We start from the raw sequence: 25,440 nt of genomic DNA, 5'->3' as shown, positions 1-25,440 counted from the left end.
TCACAAGTCAGGAAATATTATAAATTAGATTCTAATTTATAACATTTCCATGTGCTGGCCACTAGAGGGAGCAGTTCCCAAAATTGCAACGTGGTCAATGTAGTAAAGCAACCTCATTGATTTATGATGCAAATTTGGGGTGGACACACTCTCTGTAGTGTCCTCACACAATCCCCCCTCCCTTATTCTGGCTAGTGCCAGGAGAAGGAGGGGTTTGAATGTATTCAAACCTCCTACACTGTGTGCCGCCATTTTCTGAGCGACTGCACTGTGTAGGAGGATTAGATACAGGGCTCAGCAGACAGTAATACATGAACATAATACACACATCACATACACGAACATAAATTACCTGCTCCTGGCGCCGCCGCTGCCGCTCCTATTCCTTGCGCCTTCGCTTCCTTGAACATATGGCCGGAAGCCGCGGCCAGAAGTCGTCATCTTACTGTCCAGCAGCGGCTTCTGGTCTACATGAAAATGGCGCTGGATTTCGCTCTGTGAACGAGCTTCGTTTTGGTCAGTGTGGGAGCGGCACATGCGCCGTTCCCACACAAGACGGCGTACGCTTCAGAGAATGGAACGGCTCCCGTTCGCATTCTCTATGGGGTTGTATGTGCCGTATTCCATCTCTGTATTTGTCGTTAATCGACACATACAGAGATGAAAAACAGTGGCAGCAACCATAGAGAAGTAAAAGTCAGAAAACATAAAAAAGTAAAACATAAGAACACAATTTAATAAAATGTTTGAAAATATTACATTAAAAGCAATATTATAAAAAAAAAATAAAAAAAAATTAATGACACCTTCCCTTTAAAGCCCCTTTAAGATAATAAAGTAGGTTTACCTGCAGTACTTTGGAAGACCACATATAACACAGTGATAATAACAATGAGCTGTGCCAACGCAATTTTGTACATCTATGGCTGTGCTCACATCAGCGTTGCCCTTCCGTTGAGGGGTTCCATCTGAAATTTCCGTCGGGTTAACCCCTCAACGGAAAGGCAAACAGAAAACCTAAGCTTCCGTTTCCCTCACCATTGATGTCAATGGTGACGAAAACATTGCTAAAGCTTTCCGTTTGTCACCGTTGTGACAGGGTTCCGTCGTTTTTGAAGGAATTAATAGTTCAATCGACTACGCTATTCATGCCAGTCAGGGCTCCATTCTGACGGAAAGCTCTGAAGAACGGAGCCCTGACACAGATGTGAACATAGCCTTACTCTTCTCTGCTACAGAGAAAAAAAACAATAAAACATGGCAGGAATATCTCCCAATCAAAATAGGTTCCGAAACTGATATTTTTAGTGTTATATGCAGAATAGTTAGTGATTTTGCGGTTATTTGTACATACATGGAAGGACGGACGGAGTATAAATATATTTGAATAGAATTTGTTGTTTGGCTTCAGGACTTAGTCTTACAGTCCATTATTGATGAATATGATGAATCTGCATTGACACTTAGAAAACCATTTATAAACCTGTTGATTTGAGCAGCAAACACAATTAATCTGCTGTGAAGGTAATTTCTGCCCAACCAGAAATAATCGAACAAATGGAGTTTAATTCTGATAAAGGTATTTGCTGTGAAGAAATTACTATAAGTTCTTATTTTGGAAGGTTTGTTATCAGTCTGAGGGTTTAATTCCAATACATGCAAGAGACGATGCTAGTACCATAAAGGGAAATTCAACTGTCTAGTCTTGTTTTCCTGGATGCTGAAGCCATTGTAATTATTAAGAGAAACATCCAGACTGCCCATAGAGGAGATTGAGATTGGCGATTACGGTCTCTGCTGCCCTGAACTCAATGTATACAGGAAGTGGCAATGCCTGGTCCTTAGCAGACCTAGATCAGCTTTAGGGTATGTGCACACACACTAATTACGTCCCTGCCTCTCCATGGAACTACTGTCCCGTACTGAAAACATGATTACAGTACGGGACAGTTGTCCTGCAGCGAGGGACTCCTAGCATCGTACATAAGTATGATGCTAGGAGCCCGGCTCCCTGCACTGTGTTCGGTCCGGTACTTGCGGCCGAAATACGTCCGTCAATTACGGACGTAATTAGTGTGTGTGCACATACCCTTACAGTATATGTAAAGAGGCTGTATTTCCGCCTGTAACAGGGGCTAATATGTCTTCCCGAGGTACAGGGGATATCAGCAATGTAAAAATGGAGGGTAAAGTCTCTTATGACCTTATAGGGGGCACAATGTGTGTAAAAAAAAAAAGTAGTGGCAGCACAATTTCGAAATATTTTTTTTAGTGGTACTTTGGGTTATTAAAAGTAAAAATGTATGCCCAATGAATACCAAAAGCACATTCTTTTGCCTTACATCGGATCAATAGGGCCCTATGTATACGTTTGGAAAATACATTGAACGTACCATTCAAACGTGTTTTTACTCATAATTAGCACCTTTTTTTATTCATTTTATATCAATATGTAGAATATGGCCATATTTTAGGTATACATATTTAGCCAATTAGAAACTGGTTGCCTTACTCCAGACTTTTTACCCGTTTTGGAGTGTGCTAGTAGAAGGCGGCAAGGAATAAAAGACAGAGCGGGCTATAGACCTTTTGACATGCAGTATAAGTGCACCCTCTAGTGTCCATAAAGTCATGTTCTTATTCACAACACACGAATACATGAACACTGATGTGTCATGGCCCTACAGCTTTAATCATACAACCAGAGAATGATTAATAATTATTAACAAGACCTTTTAACCCTTTCCTGTTAGGGAAAGTCTGGGTTTCTTCCTTTGTGATGCTTTGCTGGGCCATTACTGCAGCGGTCTTCAGTTTTTGCTTGTTTGTGGGTCTTTCTGCCTTAAGTTTTGTCTTAAGCAAGTGAAATGCATGCTCGATCGGGTTGAGATCTGGTGACTGACTTGGCCATTGCAGAATATTACACTTCTTTGCCTTAACAAAAACTCCTGGGTTGCTTTTGCAGTATGTTTTGGGTCATTGTCCATCTGTACTGTGAAGTGACCACCAATCAACCTTGCTGCATTTGGTTGAATCTGAGCAGAAAGTATATCCCTAAACACTTCAGAATTCAACCGCCGGCTGCTTGTCTTCAGTCACATCATCAATAAACACTAGTGACCCAGTGCCTTTGGCAGCCATGCATGCTCATGCCATCACACTGCCTCCACCATGTTTTACAGAGGATGTGGTGTGCTTTGGATCATGAGCCATTCCAAGCCTTCTCGATACTTTCGTCCTCCCATCATTCTGGTACAGGTTGATCTTAGTTTCATCCGTCCAGAGAATGCTGTTCCAGAACTGGGCGGCTTCTTTACATGTTGTTTGGCAAAGTCTAATGCGGCCTAGCTTTTGGGCTGATTAAAGCATAACTAAACGTTCGATCAACTTTTTATATTCTAGCAGCATGTGTAATATAAATATTTTGGAATATACTTTATTAAGGAATTTGGGCACCTTTTTGTGTTATATGTGTTTTAAATGGTCACTGACATTTTTCTACTTCATTTTATTTATTGCATTTCTCCTGTTGCTAGCAGAAATCCGTACACTGCTTTTATGTATCCGGCTGCCTGTGTGTAAGGATGGGCGGAGGCCCCATCCTAACGTCAGATGTGCACGCCCCCATCGTGATGTCAGGAAGGTCTCTTTGCCTCTATATACTATACAGTTCTCTATGGAGTAACCAGCAGGAGAGCGCAGGGAAGAGAATGACAGCTCTGCTGCTGTCCGGTCTATAGTAAGTGAAAGGCGCTTCCCTATAAGAAGCGTAGGTCCGGCGGCTGCCTGTCCCATCTTCTCCCTCTATACACTATTGTAACCAGCAGCAGCAGTGTGCAGGTAAGAGAATGACAGCTCTGCTGCTGTCTGGTCTATAGTATATGAAAGGCGGTTCCCTATGAGAAGCGATGGTCTGGCGGCTCCCTGTCCCCTCTCCTCCCTCTCTACACTACTGTAACCGGCAGCAGCAGAGTGCAGGGAAGAGACTGATGAGCTTTGCTGCTGTCCGGTCACTAGAAGAAGCACAGGTCTAGCGGCGGCTCCCTTGTACCCTCGCTAGACCTGCACTTCTTCTGCTACCGAATTGCCTCTCACAGACCGGACAGCAGCAGAGCTCATCACAGTCTCTTCCCTGCGCTCTGTTAGGGGCCCGCCACATGCCGACCTGCTGTAACTTCTCCCTCTCCTGGCAGGCTGTCAGGAGAGGAAAAACAGTATGTAACAATAAAACACTTTTTTTTTTTCTCCAGTATCTATCCATCCATCTCATATCTATATGATATCTAGTGGAAACTCTCCAATCCGTGAAAAGATAGGACATGTCTCATTTTTCCACGGATCACGGACTGGACGGTCGTGTGCATTAGGGCTAAGGCTGAATATACACGTTGCGTATTACGTGCGGATTTGCAGCACGGATTTTCATGCAGCAAATCCGCAGCGTAATACAGTACCAGCAAAGTAAATGAGATTTCAAGAAATCTCATCTACACGGTGCAGATTTTTTCTGTGCATTAATATGTGGTGCTTATCTTAAGGCTCAATGCACATGATGCGTATTACGTGCGTTTTTTTCGTGTCAATGAGATTCCAGGAAATCTCATGTACACTCTGCGGTATTTTTCGGGACGGATATTGACCTGCGCTGCGTTTTTAGAAACCGCAGCACGTCAATTTATCTTGCTTTCCGCTTGTGAATTATATCTGTCTAGTGCTGAGGAAAAATCGCACCAAAACCCGCAGCATGATAACATTCCGAAAAACACATTAAAACGTAAAAATCACCCGATTAGGTGTGGTTTTTACCTGCAAATTTCCTGCGTATTGATGCGGTTTTGTGTGCATGTAGCCTGAAAGACGTGAAATACTCAGGGGGCATCCGCACAAAAAACTGGCATGCTGCAGATTGTAAAATCCGCAGTTTGTCAATTTACGCGTAGACAAAACAGCAACGTGTACATGAGATTTTGAAAATCTGATTGTCTAAAATGCTACTGTATTATATGGTAAATCCAAGACGTCAGATGCAAAAGACAAAAATAAGCACCTCATACCGCTCAATCGACGGAAAAATAAAAAAGCTATGGCTATCAGAATATGGCAACAAAACACTAATTTTAGGGTATGTTCACACGGCTTAGAAAAATACGTCTGAAAATACGGAGCTGTTTTCAGGCGTAAACAGCTCCTGATTTTCAGATGTTTTTTAACAACTCGCGTTTTTCACTGCGTATTTTACGGACGTTATTGGAGCTGTTTTTCAATGGAGTCAATGAAAAACGGCTCCAAAAACGTCCCAAGAAGTGACATGCACTTCTTTTTCGCGGGCGTCTTTTTACGCGCCGTCTTTTGACAGGGACGCATAAAATAACACCTCGTGGGAACAGAACATCGTAAAACCCATTGAAAGCAGTGGGCAGATGTTTGTAGGCGTAATGGAGCCGTTTTTTCAGGCGTAATTCGAGGCGTAAAACGCCCGAATTACATCTGAAAAGTGTGTGTGTGTGTGTGAACATACCCTTATTTTTAACAATCAGTTTCTTCTTTGTAAAAGTAGTAAAACATAAAAACAATTAGGTCCAAAATTATTTGAACAGTGACACAAGTTTTGGCATTTTAGCTGTTTACCAAAACATATTGAATATACAGTTATATAATGACTATGGGCTTAAAGTATAGCTAAACATTTGACAAACTTCTGACATGTCATAGTGACATGTCAGACGTATGGATTGGTGGGGGTCCAAGCACTGACACCCTCACCAATCGCTAAAACGAAGCAGCTGAAGCGCTCGAGTGAGCGCTCAGCCGCTTCGTGTCTGTTCGGCTTTTTCCGGAATGCCGATGTATCGGAATACGGGCTCATAGACATTCTATTGAGTCCGTACACGGATACATTTATTTCCGGAAAAAGCCGATCAGACACGAGGTGGCTGAGCGCTCACGCGAGCGCTTCAGCTGCCTTGTTCTAGCGATTGGCGGGGGTCTCAGTGCTCGGACACCCACCAATCCAAACTTCTGACATGTCACTATGACATGTCAGAAGTTTGTCAAACGTTTAGCTATACTTTAAAGTGCAGACTCTCAGCCTTAATTTGAGGGTGTTCACATCCTAATTTGAGGAAGGGTTTAGGAATTACAGCTCTTTAATACATAGCTGCCTCTTTTTCAAGGGACCAAATGTAATTGGACAATTATATAAAAAGCTATTTAATGGGCTGCATGGATTATTTCCTCGTTAATCCATCATCAATTAAGCAGGTAAAAGGTCTGGCATTTGCATTTGGAAGCTGTTGCTGTGAACCCACAATATGAGGTCAAAGAAACTCTCAATACAAGTGAAACAGACCATCGTTAGGTTGAAAAGAATGAAGAAATCCATCAGAGAGAGAGCACAAATGTTAGGAGTGACCAAATCAACAGTTTGGTACATTCTTGAAAAAAAAAAAAAAGAGCGCACTGGTGATCTCGTGAACTCCAAAAAGCCTGGACGTCCATGGGAGACAACAGTGGTGAATGATCGCAGAATCTTTTCCATGGTGAAGAAAAACCCCTTCGCAACATCTACCCAAGTGAAGAACACTCTTCTGGAAGTAGGTGTATCAGTATCATGAGAGCAAATACAGAAGGTTCACCACAAGGTGCAAACCATTAATCAGCCTCAAAAATAGAAAGGCCAAATTAGACTTTGGCAAACAACATCTAAAGAAGCCAGCCCAGTTCTGGAACAGCATTCTTTGGACAGATGAAACTAAGATCAGGGCTGGCCTTAGGGGTGTGCGACCTGTGCCATTGCACAGGGCACATCACTCCAGCAGGTGGAAGGGGGCGCTGCGCTGGCTCCCTTCCCCTACTTGTTTCAGAAGCGCCCGGGCCCGGCGACTCAGCAGCCGCATTTGCGCCCGGGCGCTTCTTCACTCAGTGGTGTCTCGCTACCGCTGTAGCAGCCACAGCGGCGACACGGCCTGAGGGCGCCCGTGACGCCCATCGGGACCGTCCCATGGCCGGCGGCGCCGCTGTGGCTGCTACAGCAGTAGCGACGCCACTATAGCGGAGCAGGGAGGTATCTACTTGCGCCACTGTAGCTCCCTGAAGGAGCAGAATCCCCCTGTGGCCTGGGATTCCGCTCCTGGATGGAGCGCTTGATGTCTCTGTCCATATATGGATAGGGACATCAGGGGCAACTCCTGAACGTCCACAGCGTTGTCGACTCTGTGACCAGGGATTCCTCTCCAGGAGAAGCCCTTGACGTCACGGTCCATAAATGGACACAGACACAGGGGCTTCTCCTGGAGTGGAATTCCCGGTCACAGCGTTGGCAACGCTGTGGATGGAGATTCCGCTTCAGGAGTTGCCCCTGATGCCACTGTCCATATATGGCGCTATCTACAGGAAGGGGGGGTGCTATCTACCATGGGTCTGTGCGGCACTACCTTACAGGGGGCTGTGTGGCACTACCTACCAGGGGGCTGTGTGGCACTACCTACCAGGGGGCCGTGTGGCACTACCTACAAGGGGGCCGTGTGGCACTACCTACAAGGGGGCCGTGTGGCACTACCTACAAGGGGGCCGTGTGGCACTACCTACAAGGGGGCTGTGTGGAGGAATCTAAGTGCTGGGCTAATGGTCATTTTACTGTGAATGGTGGGCTGATGGTCATTTTACTGTGAGTGGCGGGCTGATGGTCATTTTACTGTGAGTGGGGGGCTAATAATCTTCAAGTGGTTTCCACCTCGGAGTTCCAATTGAAATGAATAGAAGGCAGAAAATACCTTACGCCCGCTTGGAGTGCTTTTTTGCCTGTGTCTTTTGCATTAGCTTCAACGGCAAAAAAAAAAAAAAGGTCAAAGAACGCTGTCAATTCAAAACCGGCTTCAAAATTCCTGAAGGAATTTTGAGGCAGATTTTTCTTGCCTTACAAAAATCGAAGTAGTGCTTATTTTTAGCCGTTTTCTGTCTTTCTCAAAAAAAAATTTGGTAGGGGTGCCCTGAGGAAATGTTATTTTTGCAGTGGTGCCGCGAGTCCATAAAGGTTGGGAAACTCTTTACTAGGCTACAGGATCACGCCGGCCTACGCAAGGATCCCGTCGTGGAGAAGCTCAATTCATCGTGGAAACTGGGCCTAGGTGAGTACAAGTATTTTTTTGTTCGGGGGGCACTGTCTACAAGGGGGAGGTGAGGGGCTGAATGTTACGATCTACAAGGCGGAGGTGGGGGATTATGGCACTGTCTACAGGGAGGCTGTATGGCACAATCTACAGGGGTGGGCACTATCTACAAGGGGGGGCTGTGTGAGGCAGCCAGGGGAGGCGGCATTATACTGTGTGGGGGCCACTAAGCGGACATTATACTGTGTAGGGGTACTAAAGGGGGCATAATACTGTGTGGGCACAATTAGAGGACAAAATACTGTGTCCTTGAAGGGGTTATAATATATTATTAAATATTATTATTATTATACTGTATGGGGGGGCACTAAAGGGGCATTATATAGGGCATTATACTTTTTTTATGGAGAATTTTTTTTATGATGGGGGTGGGGCGCCCAAAAAAATTTCACACGGGGTGCAATCTATCCTAAGGCCGGCCCTGACTAAGATCAACCTGTACCAGAATGATGGGAGGAAAAAAGTATGGAGAAGGCTTGGAACAGCTCATGATCCAAAGCACACACATCCTCTGTAAAACATGGTGGAGGCAGTGTGATGGCATTGGCATGCATGGCTGCCAAATGCACTGGGCCACTAGTGTTTATTGATGATGTGACTGAAGACAGAAGCGGCCGGATGAATTCTGAAGTGTTCAGGGATATAAATTCTGCTCAGATTCAACCAAATGCAGTAAGGTTGATTGGACGTCACTTCACAGTACAGATGGACAATGACCCAGAACATACTGCGAAAACAACCCAGGAGTTTTTTAAGGCAAAGGAGTGGAATATTCTGCAATGGCCAAGTCAATCACCAGATGTCAACCCGATCGAGCATGCATTTCACTTGCTTAAGACAAAACTTAGGGCAGAAAGACCCACAAACAAGCAACAACTGAAGGCAGCTGCAGTAAAGGCCTGGCAAAGCATCACAAAGGAGGAAACCCAGCGTTTGGTGATGTTCACGGGTTCCAGACATCAGGCAGTCATTGCCTGCATAGGATTCTCTACACAAGTGTTAAAAAAAAATTGTTATTTATGGTAGTGTTAATATGTCCAATTGCTTTTGAGCCCCTGAAATGAGGAGGCGGTGTATAAAAATGGTTGCAATTCCTAAACATTTCACAGGATATTTTTGTTCAACCCCTTGAATTAAACCTGAAAGTCTACACTTCAATTGCATCTCAGTTGTTTCATTTCAAATACAGTGTGGTGGCATGCACAGGGCCGCACCGTCCATAAGGCGAGATGAGCATATCGCCTCAGGCGGCGCCCTGTTCCTTCTCAGAGGGGGCGGCGGCGCCACTGAAACCAGCCGCCGCCACCCCCTCCTGCACTATAATTGTACCTATAGGACTCAGATACAATTACATGCATAAGCGCTGAATGGCGGGACACATTCTGTGCCCCGCTATTAAGCGCCTTTCACAGACGTAAGTGGCGCAATGTCGTCATCGCGCCACTTGCGTTGTTGAATGACAGGGCAAGGCAGCCTGCCAATCAGCGCCTTTCAACGACGCAATGTTGAAAGGTGCTGATTGGCTGGACGGAATGACTTGCCCTGCCACTCAGCACTGCGTCGTTCAGCCCCAGCAGACCTGCAGTGCAAGAAGACTGCACAGGAACGGGTTTAGGTGAGTATGTAAAGTTTTTGTTTTTTTTTGCTAAAAGTGTGAGGGGCTATATGTGCAGCACTATCTACGGGGGGGGGGGCTGTATGTGGGGGGCAGCTGGGAAATTGGGGACTCTTTTGTGCTCTGCACATTTATCTGTTCATATATAATTATCCCTGCCAGCTGCTAGGGTCTCCAATAATTTTTCTAATCAATTGTGGGTTAATCACCCCGTCTCCTTGACCCTACCGTACCTGTACCATTCTAATCAAATAATCTGCAGGGAAATTCCAGGGAAATCTCAGAAACCCCATAGGGGTATGGCGAGCTTTCTCTCCAAGAAACTTAATCCAGATGATTTATCATCTGAGGCAGCACTGGTGTTTTCCACAGATAATATACCGTTGCAGAAGTGTAAGCAGCTGGGAAATTGGGGACTCTTTTGTGCTCTGCACATTTATCTGTTCATATATAATTATCCCTGCCAGCTGCTAGGGTCTCCAATAATTTTTCGGATATATGAGGAGCACTATCTACAGGGGTTGTGGCTATATGTGGAGCAATATCTACAGGGGGCTCTATGTATGTGTGCGTGCGTGCGTGCGACACAGTGTATGGTACTACTATAATTAGAGGTGCAGTGTATGGCGCTATTATACTTAGGAGCGTAGTGTGTGGCACCATAAGAATTATATCTTTGTTTAGAGATGCAGAAATGTTTGAAAAGTGAGAAGCTGAAGACAGCTGAGCGGAAAACTGCTGAAATGGCTTGTGGCCGGGAGAAGTCATCATAGAGGTCTGGAACGGATGGGGAAAAGGGTAAAAGAACTAGAATCTGAGACGTCACCGGTGAGTCACTTAGGCCTCATGCAAACGAACGTATTTTTGTCCTCCCGTAAATACGGGTCCTTGGCCACACGTATTCGACCCGTATTGCACCAGTATTTACGGACCAGTGCCCGTAAATACGGATCCGGTGTCACCAGTATTCCACCCGTATTTATGGGCACGTCTTCGCTGCAAAATTGCACTGCACTAATCGGCAGCCCTTCTCTCTATCAGTGCAGGATAGAGAGAAGGGACAGCCCTTTCCGCAGTAAAAGTAAAAGAAATTCATACTTACCCGGCCGTTGTCTTGGTGACGCGACCCTCTTTCGACATCCAGCCCGACCTCCCTGGATGACGTGGCAGTCCATGAGACCGCTGCAGCCTGTGATTGGCTGTAGCAGTCACATGGGCTGAAAGGTCATCCCAGGAGGCCGGACTGGAGGAAGAAGCAGGGAGTTCTGGGTAAGTATGAACGTCTTTTTTTTTTTACAGGTTGATCTATATTGTGATTGGTAGTTTCTGTCTAGGGTGCTGAAAGAGTTACTGCCGATCATTTAACTCTTTCAGCACCCTGGACAGTGACTATTCCCGGGTACACACACGTAGACTTCTATGGGCCCGCCCGTGCCGTAATTACGGTCTGAAATAGGACATGTTCTATATTTTTAAACGGCACGGGCACCTTCCTGTAAGCATACAGGGAGGTACCCCTGGCCAATAGACGTCCATGGCCCCGGAAAAACGTGCCGTAATTACGGCCCGTAATTACGGGCGTTTTTACGTTCGTGTGCATGGGGCCTTAATGTAAATATTTATTCTGCCTCTAATCAGTAATGTAGTCACTGTATGATCTCCGAGATGATCGGTGGTATGATTTTTTTTTTTTTGTGAGGCCGCTAGTGATGTAGTGGTTGATACGGGAAGGGGAAGAGGGAGAAGTGTGTTGAAACAAAAATGATAATGAACATTTTATCAGCTTGCATGCAGGACAAGGGCGGCCAGACAGCTCGTCTAGAAGAAGCCGGAAATACCGGCGAAACACGCGTCGGGCGTTCTTTTAACTCATGAACAATCAACCTTGGCCCTAGAACTTAGCAAATTTAACTGTCAGCCTCCTTCCCTTACACGAGCCGTCTGGCCGCCCTTGTCCTGCATGCAAGCAGACTGATTGATACAAAGTGCTGGAGCCCTGCCTACTTCTCGCTGCTCCCACGCTGCTGGGTTTGCAGCATATGCCTCGCTTCTTCCCCTTAGGCCTCATTTACACGAACGTGATATACGTCCGTGCGACTCGCGTGCTTTTCACGCGGGTCGCACGGACCAATACAAGTCTATGGGGGCATGCAGACAGTCTGTGAGTTTTACTCAGCTTGAGTGCGCTGAAAAAAAACTCACGACATGTTCTAAAATTCTGCGTTTTTCGCGCATTACGCACCCATTGAAGTCAATGGGTGCGTGAAAACCATGAAGGTCGCACGGAAGCACTTCCGTGCGAACTGCGTGATTCGTGCAAGAGCTGTCAAACTGAATGTAAACAGAAAAGCACCACGTGCTTTTCTGTTTACAAACATCCGAACGGAGTGTCTTAGAGATGAGCGAACCGAACTTCACCGGGTTCGGCCGAACTCGTTTTGACCGAACCCGGCAGGAGACAGTCACTGTCCAGGGTGCTGAAAGAGTTAAACTGGTTCAGCACCCTGGACAGTGACTTCCGATCCCAATATACGTGAACGTGTAAAAAAAAAAAAAGTTCTGACTTACCGATAACTCCCGGGTTCTTCCTCCAGTCTGACCTCCCGGGATGACAATTCAGTCCAAGTGACAGCTGCAGCCAATCACAAGCCAAGCACAGGCTGCAGCGGTCACATGGACTGCCGCGTCATCCAGGGAGGTGGGGCCAGATGTCAAGAGAGGCGTGTCACCAAGGACGCGTCACCAAGGACGCGTCACCAAGGCAGCGGCCGGGAAGTTCTCGGTAAGTACTCGATATAGTCATCGGAATTCACTGTCGAGGGTGCTGAAAGAGTTACTGCCGATCAGTTAACTCTTTCAGCACCCTGGACAGTGACTGACGTCGACTAGCCTCATCTCTATGATGGCGGCTGCGCGAAAATCACGCAGCCGCGCATCATACACTGATGACACACGGAGATGTCAAGTGCCTTTTGCGCACGCCAAACTCTGCGTTTTTTGGCGTGCGCAAAACGCACACGCTCGTGTAAATGAGGCCTTAGTCTGTGAGCGGAGAAGCGACAGTGGTGATTGTCAATTGTAATTCCTATACTCTGTTATTTTCAGAGCACTTTTTGACAGCCAACACCGCAGCTCTACTCTGGCTCCACGTTCAGCTGCTGTCATCCCTTCCCCGCTCGACACACAAGCGGAGGAGCGACAGCGCTGATCAATAGTACATGTTCTATTGACCCTGGGGCAGCTCATTTCGCAGTCATCTCCCTGCCTGCTTCTGACCATTGTGTTTCCTCCGTTCGATGCACGAGCAGAGGCATAGCAACACAGGTTCTTAATTTATTTGCCTCGCATTGCAACACCACTCCAGTGCAGGGCAACTGGCCCATCAATACTTTCATTCTTATTGTCTGGACCCTTCCATGCAGTTAAGGAATTAGGCTATTAGCACATAACCTCACAGTTTATCAAGGTTGGGCTCACACTAATATATAGGGTTTATTTATTCCTTCCACTGCAGAACTATAGGGGTCTCTGCGATTACTCTATGTGCTGTTGTTAATTTTTAACCTATACATAAATATATCAAACTAATAAAGTGTTCATCATTTTTGTTTCCACATGCTTCTCCCTCTTCCCCTTCCCTTATCAACTACAGTAAAATCATTGGTTGTGCACACCCAGTGTGGTTTCCTACAAATACAATTCTCAAAAAAAACTTTTTGAGGAGACTTGTGCCATTTTTCCGATAAAATGCTAGTGATGTAGAACAGGCTGGGGGGGGGGGGGGGCGCCATTAAAAATTTTGCCTCAGGCAGCAACAAAAGCTAGAATCGGCCCTGGGCATGGAGAGCCCAAATCATGAAGATTGTGTCACTGCCCAACTAATTCTGGACCTAACTGTATCTGAACTTTAACATGTGCAGAGAAGGGCAATCAAGGGAATTAAAGGAAAGTTTACGCTCGTACATCGGCTGATCGTATAGTTTATGCAGCCGAAAATATTATCGTTGTTGGCAGCACATCTCCCTGCGTAAACAGGGAGACACGCTGCCGACATGATAGAAATGAATGTGGACGAGCTATCGGAGTAACGAGTGCTCGTCCCCATACTAGCTCCTTGTGAAAGGAACAAACGAGTGCCCATGAACGAGTGGTCTCGTTCATCGGCCCTGATTTAAACGGCCCAAATCGTGCCGTGTAAGAAGACCCTTAGGGTATGTTCACATTTTTGGCCGTTTTTCGGGCCGCAAACGTCCGAAAACGCGGAACCAGAAAGCCTCCAAACATCTGCCCATTGATTTAAATGGGAAAAACGGTGTTCTGCTCTGAGGGGCCGTTTTTTACACGGTCGGTTTTATAAATGGGCGCGTAAAAAAAAACGCCCGCGAAAAAGTGCTTGTCACTTCTTGAGCCGTTTTTCATTGACTCTTGAAAAACAGCTCCAAAACGCCGTAAAAAAACGCAGCGAAAAACGCGAGTTGCTAAAAAACCTGCTGAAAATCATGAGCTGTTTTCCCTTGTAAACAGCTCCGTTTTTTTTTTTAGACGTTTTTTAGTAAGCGTGTGAATATACCCTTAGGTTTTTTCAGTTTGGAAAAAAGATGGCTTATGGGTGATCTAATTACAATGTAAGAACATGTGAATGGACACTACAGAGATCTGTTAAATGATCTTTTTATACCTTGGCCTGTAACCATGACAAGTAGCACCCTCTCTCTACGTCTACAGGAATAAAGGTTTCACCACCATCATAGATGAGGCATTCTTTACTGTGAGAGCAGTGAGACTATGGAACTCTCTGCCACAGGATGTTGTAATGGTTGATTCATTGAACAAGTTCAAGAGGGGCCTGGATGCCTTTCTTGAAAGATATAATATTACAAGTTATGGGTACTAGATTCTGCACATGGGACATAGATCGGGAAGGAATTTTTTACCCCTAACATGAGGCAACTAGCATCCGCCTCATAGGAGTTTTTGCCTTCCTCTGAATCAACAGATTAGGATTATAGGTTGGACTGGATGGCCTTATGTCTTTTTTTAACCTTATCAGCTATATCACCATGTAAATTCGCCATGCCTGAACGTGGACTAAAATTTCAAGGGTCAAGTTTATGGATTCAATTCCAGCCTTACTGGCCAGTGTAAAGCATATTTTTATTTTATTAAAATCAGAAGAAAAAAAATCTTTAATATACTGGTACATAAATGATACTCACTCCAGCGTTTACATTTCCAAATCGTCTATAGGTAGAGTGACACAAATTCTTTTTGCCTAGTGGAGCTTCATTGACATCATAATCTTTAGGTTCAGCCTCACGACTCTGGTGCCTAAGCAACAGTAAATAAATAAAACAATAAAATAAAACGGACAAAAAATTTGCTATAAAAAAACAAAACATTAAAATCGCCACTTGATGGAGTTAATCCCAGGAAAGATTTTAGCTTTTCTGCCATCTGAAATGGCGCCATATGAACACCTAAGACTGTGTGAAACACCCAAATACAAAAAACTACACATTGAGCATACAGTGCCTACTTAAAAGAAACCACATACACACATCATATTTGCATACTCTCCTGGATTGAAGACTGCTGGCATAGTAGGGAAGTCCCCCAAAAAGTCATAGAATGCCTAAATATTATTGCCTTAGGCCCCATGTACACGACCGTAAAAACGCCCGTAATTACGGGCCCATAGACTTCTCTTGGCCACAGGTACCTTCCCGTTTGCAGACGGGAAGGTGCCCAGGCCGTTGAAAAATATAGAACATGTCCTATTTCAGGCCGTAATTACGGCACGGACAGGCCCATAGAAGTCTATGGGATTCCCATAATTACGGGTGAATACGTGTTTGCACCCGTAATTTCAGGAGCGTTGCTATGCATGGTGCTCACTGTCCAGCGGTAGTCACTAACTCTTTCATTACCCTGGACAGTGATTACCGCTGGACAGTGAGTACCATGCGCGGCGCTCACAAGATAGATTTCTAATGTTTCCTTCAAAAACCTGCAACAAAAAAAAGTTCATACTTACCCAGAACTCCCTGCTTCTTCCTCCAGTCTGGCCTCCTGGGATAACGTTTCATCCCATGTGACCGCTGCAGCCAATCACAGGCTGCAGCGGTCACATGAACTGCCACGTCATCCAGGGAGGTCAGACTGGATGTCAAAATAGTGACGCGTCACCAAGACAACGGCCGGGGTACGTATGAACTTATTTTTCTTTCTATCGCTGCGTTCTGATGCGGAAACTCTGCCCGAAAGGGATGCCCCTTCTCTCTATCCAGCACTGATAGAGAGAAGAGGCTGCCGATCAGAGCTGGATAGAGCGAAGAGGGGCTGCCTATTAGTGCAGTGTAATATCTCTCTCTAAGTGTAAAGAGAAGCAGAGAAAACGGGTCCGTGAATACGGGTGATAAGGACCCGTATTTACGCCAGTATTTACGGGAGGGAAAAAATACGGTCGTGTGCATGGGGCCTTATAGTGTGCAAATAAAACCACCATGCAGTGGTCAAATGCTGCCACCATGCGGTGATCAAATACTACAGCTATATAAATCATAAGGTATAAATCATGCTGTGCTCAAATAATTCCATTATACAGAGCTTAAATAATGCCACCAAAAGTCACTACAAACAAGGATGCAAACATAGATTCACTCCCAACATACATGCGCAAACACACACAAAATGTTTAATAAATATAGACACACACATATGCTTGCTCATTACTCACATGCACATTGAGTACATACACGCACACTTACTACATACAGGCAGACTTTCGCAAGCTTACTGACACACACTGACTACCTACACAGGATGCACACATACACAAACCCAGGCTCAACACATACATGCACGCCCACTGCATACATGCTAACAAACAGAGGTGGGACCCGCATCTATCTGACATTTATAACATATCCTGTGAATATGCCATAAATGTCCTCGACGGCCAAACCCCTTTAACACGCCAACCCCTTTAACACACACACACACACTGTGCCGCCGCAGGGAATTCCTGGCGAAAAATCGCACTAAACTGTGGTGCAGTTTTTCACCCGGAATGTCTGATGCGGAAAACTTCAGCACTTAACCGGCCTGGTAGCATGCCGGCCTCCTGGGATAACGCTGCAGCCAATCGCAGGCTGCAGCGGTGGTCACATGGGATGAAGTGTCATTCCAGGGGGTTGGCCTTCTGACATCATCCAGGCCGGCCTCTTGGAATGACGTTTCATTCCATGTGACCGCCGCTTAAGCCTATGATTGGCTGCAGTGGTCACATGGGATAAAACGTCATCCCAGGAGGCCAGCCTGGAGGATGAAACAGACTCCTGGGTAAGTATATGATTATTTTTTTTTGAGTTGCGTTTTTTTGCGGTGGCATCGCCCAAAAAATGCAATAGCCGCATAAAAATGCCACAACTGCTATTTATTGCGGGTTTTACCTCCCATTGAATTCAATGGGGATAACCCGCAACAAATAAGAAGCGTTTACGCAAATACAATTGACACGCTGCGGAATAATATTCCACACCTCAGGTCAATTTCTGAGCGTTTTTTCTGCTCAGTATTTACGCAGCGTGTGGATGAGATTTGTTTTATCTCATCCACTTTGCGGCTACTGTATTTGCTGCGGATTTTCAATGGGGAAAATCCGCACTATTTACGCAATGTGTGAACTGACCCTAATAATAATATTCGGATAACCAGCAGAAGTTTAGAACGGAGCTGTCCAACCATTTTCGTGGGGGGGGGGGACGGACTTTGGGCTGAATGAATGCTCATGCTGTAACACTCTTGTAAGACCACAATGTCGATTACTTTATACATGACCAGCCCTAAGTAAAAAACTTGGATAAGTTGGATAACTTAACAAAAATGTATAAATAATGTACTATAAATTTCTGAACTGTTATTAATGGGGAAAATACTCGAACACCGAAATGGTTATGTTAAGAGGTTAAGTATCGATATTGTTATTTGTACAATACATTTGTTTTATCATTTTATATAGTTTTAATATTTGTTAGTACATTTATGCCATTTTTATTGTACAATTAACTGCTGTAAATAAATAATATATATCCTATAATTGCTTATGAGCGCCCCCTATATTTAACAAAAAAGGTAACTAGTTATTAATGTATAAAGTGTAGAGCACTTTTACTTGTCACTATAAATAACACCATATTGACGCCATGCCCCCTCTTACCAGCCGGACACCTTGGTGGGCTTATCATAGTGCATGTGATTGGAGCGTAGGTACAAGGAGCCTTTCCTTTCCAGCATGTCCCTCCTGAAAGAGTCGTCCGTTACATACATCGCCATTGTCAGCGAGATGTACCCCGCAACTCACAAGCTGAGTTCTAGCTATGGAGCAAGATGGGTTCATCGCTAACATATTCTTCCGCGCATTCTCTCCACTAAAATAGTGCGCGAACTTTCTTCTCTCTTTCTTCTGAAGGCATAATTCCCCTATAAAAATATAACGATAGTTAGAATTAACGTAAATAACATTATACATATACCTAAGACAGGCACAGTCAACTTTAAACAGATATGTATCTACTCGCCGTACCCGCTACCATAGCAACAAGGACGCAAAAAGCCGCTGTGCTGTCAGGATCAATCCGCTATGTCCTCTGTAGTGCCTTGCTGAGGAGGACGTCTCTGCAATTGTGTATTTGCGTTTATTTCACTACTCAGCACCCGTGTAGGGGTCTAGCTGCACCTGGTGCTGAATTTTAGTATCTAGTATAACTTTATAAATAATTAGGTATTGTTACTGAAACTTAGTGTCATACAGTGCTAAAATACAAGCACCACACATTACTCAGATAACAGATCTAGGTAATGCTACCATAAAAATCAACATAATGGTGCCATACCTTGCCCAAATAGCAGCATACAATGCACAAGTAATAGCACCATATACTGCTCATATGCATATACCATGCAAAGGACTAAATAATACATACCACCATACTGTGCCCAATAATTATTCCCATAAAAAGCTCAAATAAGTGCCATAGAGCATTCATGTAATGCCACCAAAAAGTGTCCACATACTAGTCTAGTGCTATACAGTGTACACATAATACCCCTATATTGTGGTCAAATAATACTGTTGAACAACCATTCCTGCATTTGGGCATACATGTATTGTGGAAATCAGGGCCAGGATTAGGGGGGGGGGGGCAAACTGGGCAATTGCCCAGGGCCCCATCCTCTTAGGGCCCCCTGCTGCTACAGGGCCCGAGGCATGACATTTATGGGGCGGGCGGCACGTGCCCCCTCATGCCTGGTGGCGTCACTACCACCGGAGGAGGCCCCAGTGCAAGCGACAGCCACATTGAATACTATAGGCTGCAGGCCACGTTAGGCCTGCAGCCAATAAGGCGCTGGGAAGACTCTCTGCGCATCCTGGCGTGATGACATCACCTCATCATGCTGGCCTGCGCACCGCCCGGAGGCTGTGCATCACTCCACACATCGCGGGAACAGGGCAAGGTAAGTAAAAAAATGTTTTGGGGACTTTGTGCCATTTTATACAAGGGGAGGGGGAGCTGTGTGCCACTATATAGAAGGGGGGCTGAGTGGCACTATATACAAGGGGAGGGGGGTCTTGGTGCCACTATATACAGGGGGAGGGGAGCTGTGTGCCACCATATACAAGGGGAGGGGGGAGCTGTGTGCCACTATATACAAGGGGAGGGGGGAAGCTGTGTGCCACAATATACAAAGGGGGGCTGTGTGGCACTATATACAAGTGGATGGGGGAGCTGTGTGCCACTATATACAAGGGGGGAGGGAGCTGTGTGCCACTATATACAAGGGGATGGGGGAGCTGTGTGCCACTATATACAAGGGGATGGGGAGCTGTGTGCCACTATATACAAGGGGAGGGGGAGCTGTGTGCCACTATATACAAGGGGAAGGGGAGCTGTGTGCCACTATATACAAGGGGAGGGGGAGCTGTGTGTCAATATATAAAAGGGAGGGGGGCTGTGTGGCACTATATACAAGGGGAGGGGGGCTGTGTGGTCCTATATAAGGGAGGGTGGACTGTGTGGCACTATATACAAGGGGGGCTGTGTGGCACATCTACTAAGGAGGCTGTATGGCACTATGTAGCGTCCATGGCCATGGGCCGTCGGGTTTACTCACCTCCCGACGCCCCCAGCCATGGATCCGTGAGCGCTGGTCCCCATCTCCTTCCTAGGAGACGCCAGTGCTCACTTCCGCTCCGGTCTGCTGTGTCCCGTAAAGGGCCAGCGCGCACAAGAGGAAATCATCATCATCAACTGCCCATGATTTCCTGGTCTATAAGAAGGCCCCAGCCCTTCTGATCCTTGCCTGAGCGTTGTTAGTTTATCCCAAGTCTGTCTTGCAAATGGTCCCTTAGTGTTTCCTGTTCCAGTTGTTACCCGTACCCTGTTACCTGTTCCTGTATCCCGTGCTGTTCTTGTTCCCGTGCCTACTAGTGTCGGAGTCGTGTCACGTCCTGTATCATCTGCCACATTCCGAGGAATTCGCCACGTCTGGCGCAACCTGCGGCATCTGTGTCATCCGCCATGTCCAGAGGAATTCGCCACGTTACTTACTGCACCCATCTCCATCAGTACCAGAGCTGCGGCCACTGTCTGGACTATCCAGGTACCCTTGTGCGGGACATTGTATTGCTGGGGTTCCCTGTTGTTTGGCCAGCTGCCTCCGCGCTACGGCGATACGGCCTAGTGGGTCCACAAACCCTACACCAGGGAGACCTCTCCATGGGCGAGTATGCTATTCAGTGATTAAGGAGAAGCTGGCTGCTCGCGATCTGCCTCTACCCTGGACGATCTTATCCTACTCGCCACCTGGGTTGACATGAGGATCCGGGAGCGTTCCCAAGAGGTTTTCCGGGAGAATGAACTTCCTAGAGTGAATTCTACTTTCCAGCAATCCTCCTTAGTCGTCCCACCAGAGGATCTTGTGCAGAGTAACCAAGACAAGTTGTCTATCCAGGAGAGACAGCGCAGATGCACTCTGGACTTTGTCTGTATTGTGGCCTCGGAGGCCATATTGTGCGTCTGTGTCCCCAGAGGCCAGAGAGACCCCATTGCCTAGGATTGTTTGGGGAGAAAACCCTAGGTGGAACGGTACCTAATAGAGCATTCTGTTCCAAGCTGACTATTCCTGTGACCCTAGTATCCGGCGAGAGGACGCATCGGGTTTCTGCCTACCTTGACTCTGGGTCTGCGGCAAACTTCATTCAAAAGGAGCTAGTGGATCATCTCCAGTTGCCCACAGATCCCCTGGAGACATCTTTGGCTGTTGCCTTGGTGAATGCACTGCCTCTACCTGATCCTATCGTTTCTAAAACCAGCCATTGAAGCTCCAGGTTGGAGTCCTTCATTCTGAACTGATTTCTTTCCTTGTTTTGCCCAAGGCCATCAATCCTGTTCTGCTGGGCCTGCCTTGGCTTCGACTACATGCCCCAGTCCTGGACTGGAATTCTGGAGAGGTTCTCCAAGTGCCTTGGTCGTTGTCTGTTGCAGATCCGCCCTGTCCAGCCTCCTCAGCCTCAGTCATTTCTAAGCTAGACCTGCGGGGGGCTTATAACCTAGTCCGGATTCGCCTAGGTGATGAATGGAAGACGGCAATTAACACCCCGGGACGGGCACTACGAATACCTAGTAATGCCCTTCGGACTGTGTAACACTCCCGCAGTGTTTCAGGAGTTCGTTAATGATATCTTCCAAAATCTCCTCTATGTCTGTGTTGTTGTTTATCTCGATGATATTTTGATTTGCTCCACAGATTCGACGACTCATCAGAGGCATGTCCGTCAAGTTCTACTACGATTAAGGGAAAATCGTTTATACGCCAAGCTGGAGAAGTGCGTCTCCTGCTCTTATTAAAAAATTCCTCTCTCGCTCTGGCCTCAAGAAGAGGGGGTGTAAGAGGGGGGATACTGTAGCGTCCATGGCCACGGGCCGTCGGGTTTACTCACCTCCCGACGCCCGCAGCCATGGATCCCTGAGCGCTGGTCCCCATCTCTTTCCTAGGAGACACCAGCGCTCACTTCCGCTCCGGTCTGCTGTGTCCCGTAGGATGCGTGCGCACGCTCGTGCCCACTCTTAAAAGGCCAGCGCGCGCACCTGTAAAACAATCATCATTATTAACCACATGATTTCCTGGTCTATAAGAAGGCCCCAGCCCTTCTGATCCTTGCCTGAGCATTGTTAGTTTATCCCAAGTCTGTCTTGCAAATGGTCCCTTAGTGTTTCCCGTTCCAGTTGTTACCCGTGCCCTGTTACCTGTTCCTGTATCCCTTGCTGTTCTTATTCCTGTGCCTACTAGTGTTGGAGTTGTGTCTACTGCACGTGCTGTTGTTTGCCACGTCCAGTGTCTTCTGCCACGTCCAGCGTCTTCCACCACGTCCAGTGTCTTCTGCCACGTCCAGTGTCTTCTGCCACATCGGATACTGCCCGCCACGTCTAGCGCTACCTGCTGCTTTACCGACCTCCATCCGTGCTGGAGCCACAGCCACTGTCTGGACTAGTTCATGTACCCAAGTGTTACGAACTGCTATAGACTTTTGTATAGACTGTGACCTGGTCAGCTGCCTCTCCGCTACGGCAGAGCGGCCTGGTGGGTCCACATACCCTGTGATCGTGACACTGTCATCTTTTTTTTCAACAAAAAAGAAAACCTGCTCCCACCAGAGAAGTAGACAGACGAATATGACCCTTACGGAGACTGTCTTTAATATAATCTTTCATGGCCTGCCTTTCTGGAGCAGAAAGATTTTACACCCGCCTCTTGGGCAGCTTAGTATTACGGAGAAGTATGATAGGACAGTCGTACGGCCTATGAGGACGGAGAGATTCACAACCGACTTCAGAAAAGGCATCCTCAAAATCTTGAATAAACTCAAGCAATAATGGTGCATTGCAAGAGATATTAGTAGTAGACAAAGATATGCAAGAATCATAACATTTAGAATTCCACTTAATCAAATCTGCTTTCACCCAATCAATAACAGGATTATGTGTCTGTACTATGGGATACCAAATATTATTTCGGAGGGCAAATTTTCTAAAATAAAGAAAGACATTTGTTCAGTATACAAAGTACCCACTTTCAATGTAACAGGCGGAGTAGAGAACTTGACTGACCCCTGAGCGAGTGGAGTATCATCAATAGCAGAAACTTTGACTGGGATACTCAACTGAACAAGAGGGATAGCTAATTTTTTAGCAACCTAAAAATCTAAGAAATTTGCTGCAGAACCACAATATACAAAAGCTTGTCCAGAAACAAAAACATTATCAAAACACAAATCAATATGCAAAAGGACTTTTTTAGAAAATATGGGAAAAATCTGACTGCCCAGATGCCATTCCCGGGAACCATCTAGGCTCTGCAGTTTTTCCAGATGTACTACAAGGGTCATAGTATCCTCTAGAGAAAGGGATGGAGGATAATTAATTAAGAGATCTTTTACGTTTTCTGAAAGGCCTCAGCGGAATTGGCAACAAAGTGCAGCATCATTCCACTGAGAAGGAATAGATCATCGTCTGAACAATAATCCTCGACAGGATGTAGTCCTTACTGGAGAGATAAAATCTTGGCCTACGCTATTTCAGTGACATCTGGTTCTCCATAAATTAAACCCAGGGCCGCAAAAAAGGTTTCCACAGAAAAAAGTTCAGGGGCATCAGGTCCCAATGAAAAGGCCCAGATTTGAGGATCACCCTGCAAGAGTGAAAAAACAACATCCACGTTCTGTTGCTCAGCTCCAGAGGAGATAGGTCTCAGATGAAAATATAATTTACAACTGTCCTGAAAATTAACAAAAGACTTACGATCACCAGAGAAACGATCAGGCAAATTCACTTTAGGTTCCACAGGAGATGCCGCTGGAGTGACTGCTCGGGCCTGCGCAGTTTCATGCTGTTGAATCCTTACAGCCAGACCTTGTACCAGCTGAGTCAGAACTTGCATTTGTTCCACCAGGGCTTTCATAGGTTCCATCGTGGAAAAAATTAATATAGGTAGGCTTGTGAATATGTTATGGAATTGCAATTTAGCGATTACCCAAAGGCTGCTGGAGAGTGCCGGGAGAGAGCGTGCACATAAAAACACAACCTCGAATCCGTCACAACTCTGATCGACAGTGTCTAGGGCGACCCTAAGACGTTCGCCGAAGCCGACCGCAAGGTGGGATGGACTTTGCTGCTTAGGATCCAGGTTGTCTTAGCAGAGTTCAGCGTTGGATAGGAGGTGCAATGCAGACTAACCTAAGCAGGAAACAAGACAACCAGGTTATAAACAGAAAGTCCAAATCAGAAGGCAAGCGGATATCAGGAATAACAAGGCTCACAACCAGCCAGGAGCAGATAATCCAAAATCAGAAAAAAAGGGGTTAATAAGAGACAAGCCGAGGTCAGTTTCTAAAAAGTCCAGAAGTCAGGAGTGTAGGATGCTTGATCAGACACCAGAAGGCAGGAAAATTCACAAGCACTGGCAGGTGGAGGAGTCTGGGTATAAATACTAAAAGAGATAGGCTCAAAGTAAAATAGACACACCTAGAAGCCAGAAACATAGTCATGGTAACCTTAACCCCTTCAGGACTGGGCCTGTTTTGGCCTTCAGGACGAAGCCGATTTTTCAAATCTGACATGTGTCACTTTATGTGGTAATAACTTCGGAATGCTTTACATATCAAAGTGATTCTGAGATCGTTTTCTCGTGACATATTGTACTTTATGAATTTGTAGTCGGCACACCTTGCTTGTGTTACAAAAATATATATCTTTATTGGATGGATGCCAGAGGCTACATGTGCGACGTCGACGTTTCGGTCGATAAGACCTTCGTCGGGCACTGAGCCGTGCTGGGGACTGGATCGGTGCAAAATATAATGCGTATGTAGCGCTGCTATAGTGAGTACTGGGCGGCTTACCGCTCTAGATGGGCGGTAAGCCGCCCAGTACTCACTATAGCAGCGCTACATACGCATTATATTTTGCACAGATCCAGTCCCCAGCACGGCTCAGTGCCCGACGAAGGTCTTATCGACCGAAACGTCGACGTCGCACATGTAGCCTCTGGCATTCATCCAATAAAGATATATATTTTTGTAACACAAGCAAGGTGTGCCGACTACAAATTCTTAACCTATACCCGGGTTGGGACCCTACCTCGAGCACCCAAAAGAAACCAGTGCCATCTGAACACAACCACATATTGTACTTTATGTTAGTGAAAAAATTTGGTCGATAAATTCAATATTTATATGTAAAAAACACCAAGAATTGGAGAAAATGTGCAAAAATTTGAATTTTTCTTAATTTAAATGTATCAGCTTGTAAAACAAATAGTAATACCACACAAAATAGTTACTAGTTTACATTTCCCATATGTCTACTTTATGTTTGCATCGTTTTTTGAACATTCTTTTATTTTTCTAGAACGTTACAAGACTTAGAACTTTAGCAGCGATTTCTCATATTTTCAAGAAAATTTCAAAAGGCTATGTTTTCAGGGACCAGTTCAGTTCTGAAGTGGCTTTGAGGGCCCTATATATTAGAAAGTCCCCATAAATCCCCCCATTTTGAAAACTGCATCCCTCAAAGCATTCAAAACAGCATTCAGATAGTG

The 25,440-nt window shown here is 45.8% G+C and overlaps 1 protein-coding gene across 1 annotated transcript in view; it reads right to left on the bottom strand.

Annotated features, from left to right (window-relative positions):
- The window catches only part of CFAP95 (cilia and flagella associated protein 95), a 118,235-nt gene that overhangs the window by 35,672 nt on the left and 57,123 nt on the right, over window positions 1-25,440 (bottom strand). The window contains exons 2-3 of the mRNA XM_075827962.1: window positions 18,002-18,264; window positions 15,000-15,111 (exon numbers count right to left, since the gene is read on the bottom strand). Coding sequence (XP_075684077.1) covers window positions 15,000-15,111; window positions 18,002-18,117 — 228 coding nt within the window. The 5' untranslated portion in view covers window positions 18,118-18,264. The remainder of the gene's footprint in view (window positions 1-14,999; window positions 15,112-18,001; window positions 18,265-25,440) is intronic.

The sequence above is a fragment of the Rhinoderma darwinii genome, chromosome 1 (assembly GCF_050947455.1).
Source record: "Rhinoderma darwinii isolate aRhiDar2 chromosome 1, aRhiDar2.hap1, whole genome shotgun sequence".
In the NCBI taxonomy this organism is placed as follows: Eukaryota; Metazoa; Chordata; class Amphibia; order Anura; family Rhinodermatidae; genus Rhinoderma; species Rhinoderma darwinii.
The sequence above is the reverse complement of the archived record's forward strand: the minus strand, read 5'-3'. Positions and strand labels throughout refer to the sequence as shown.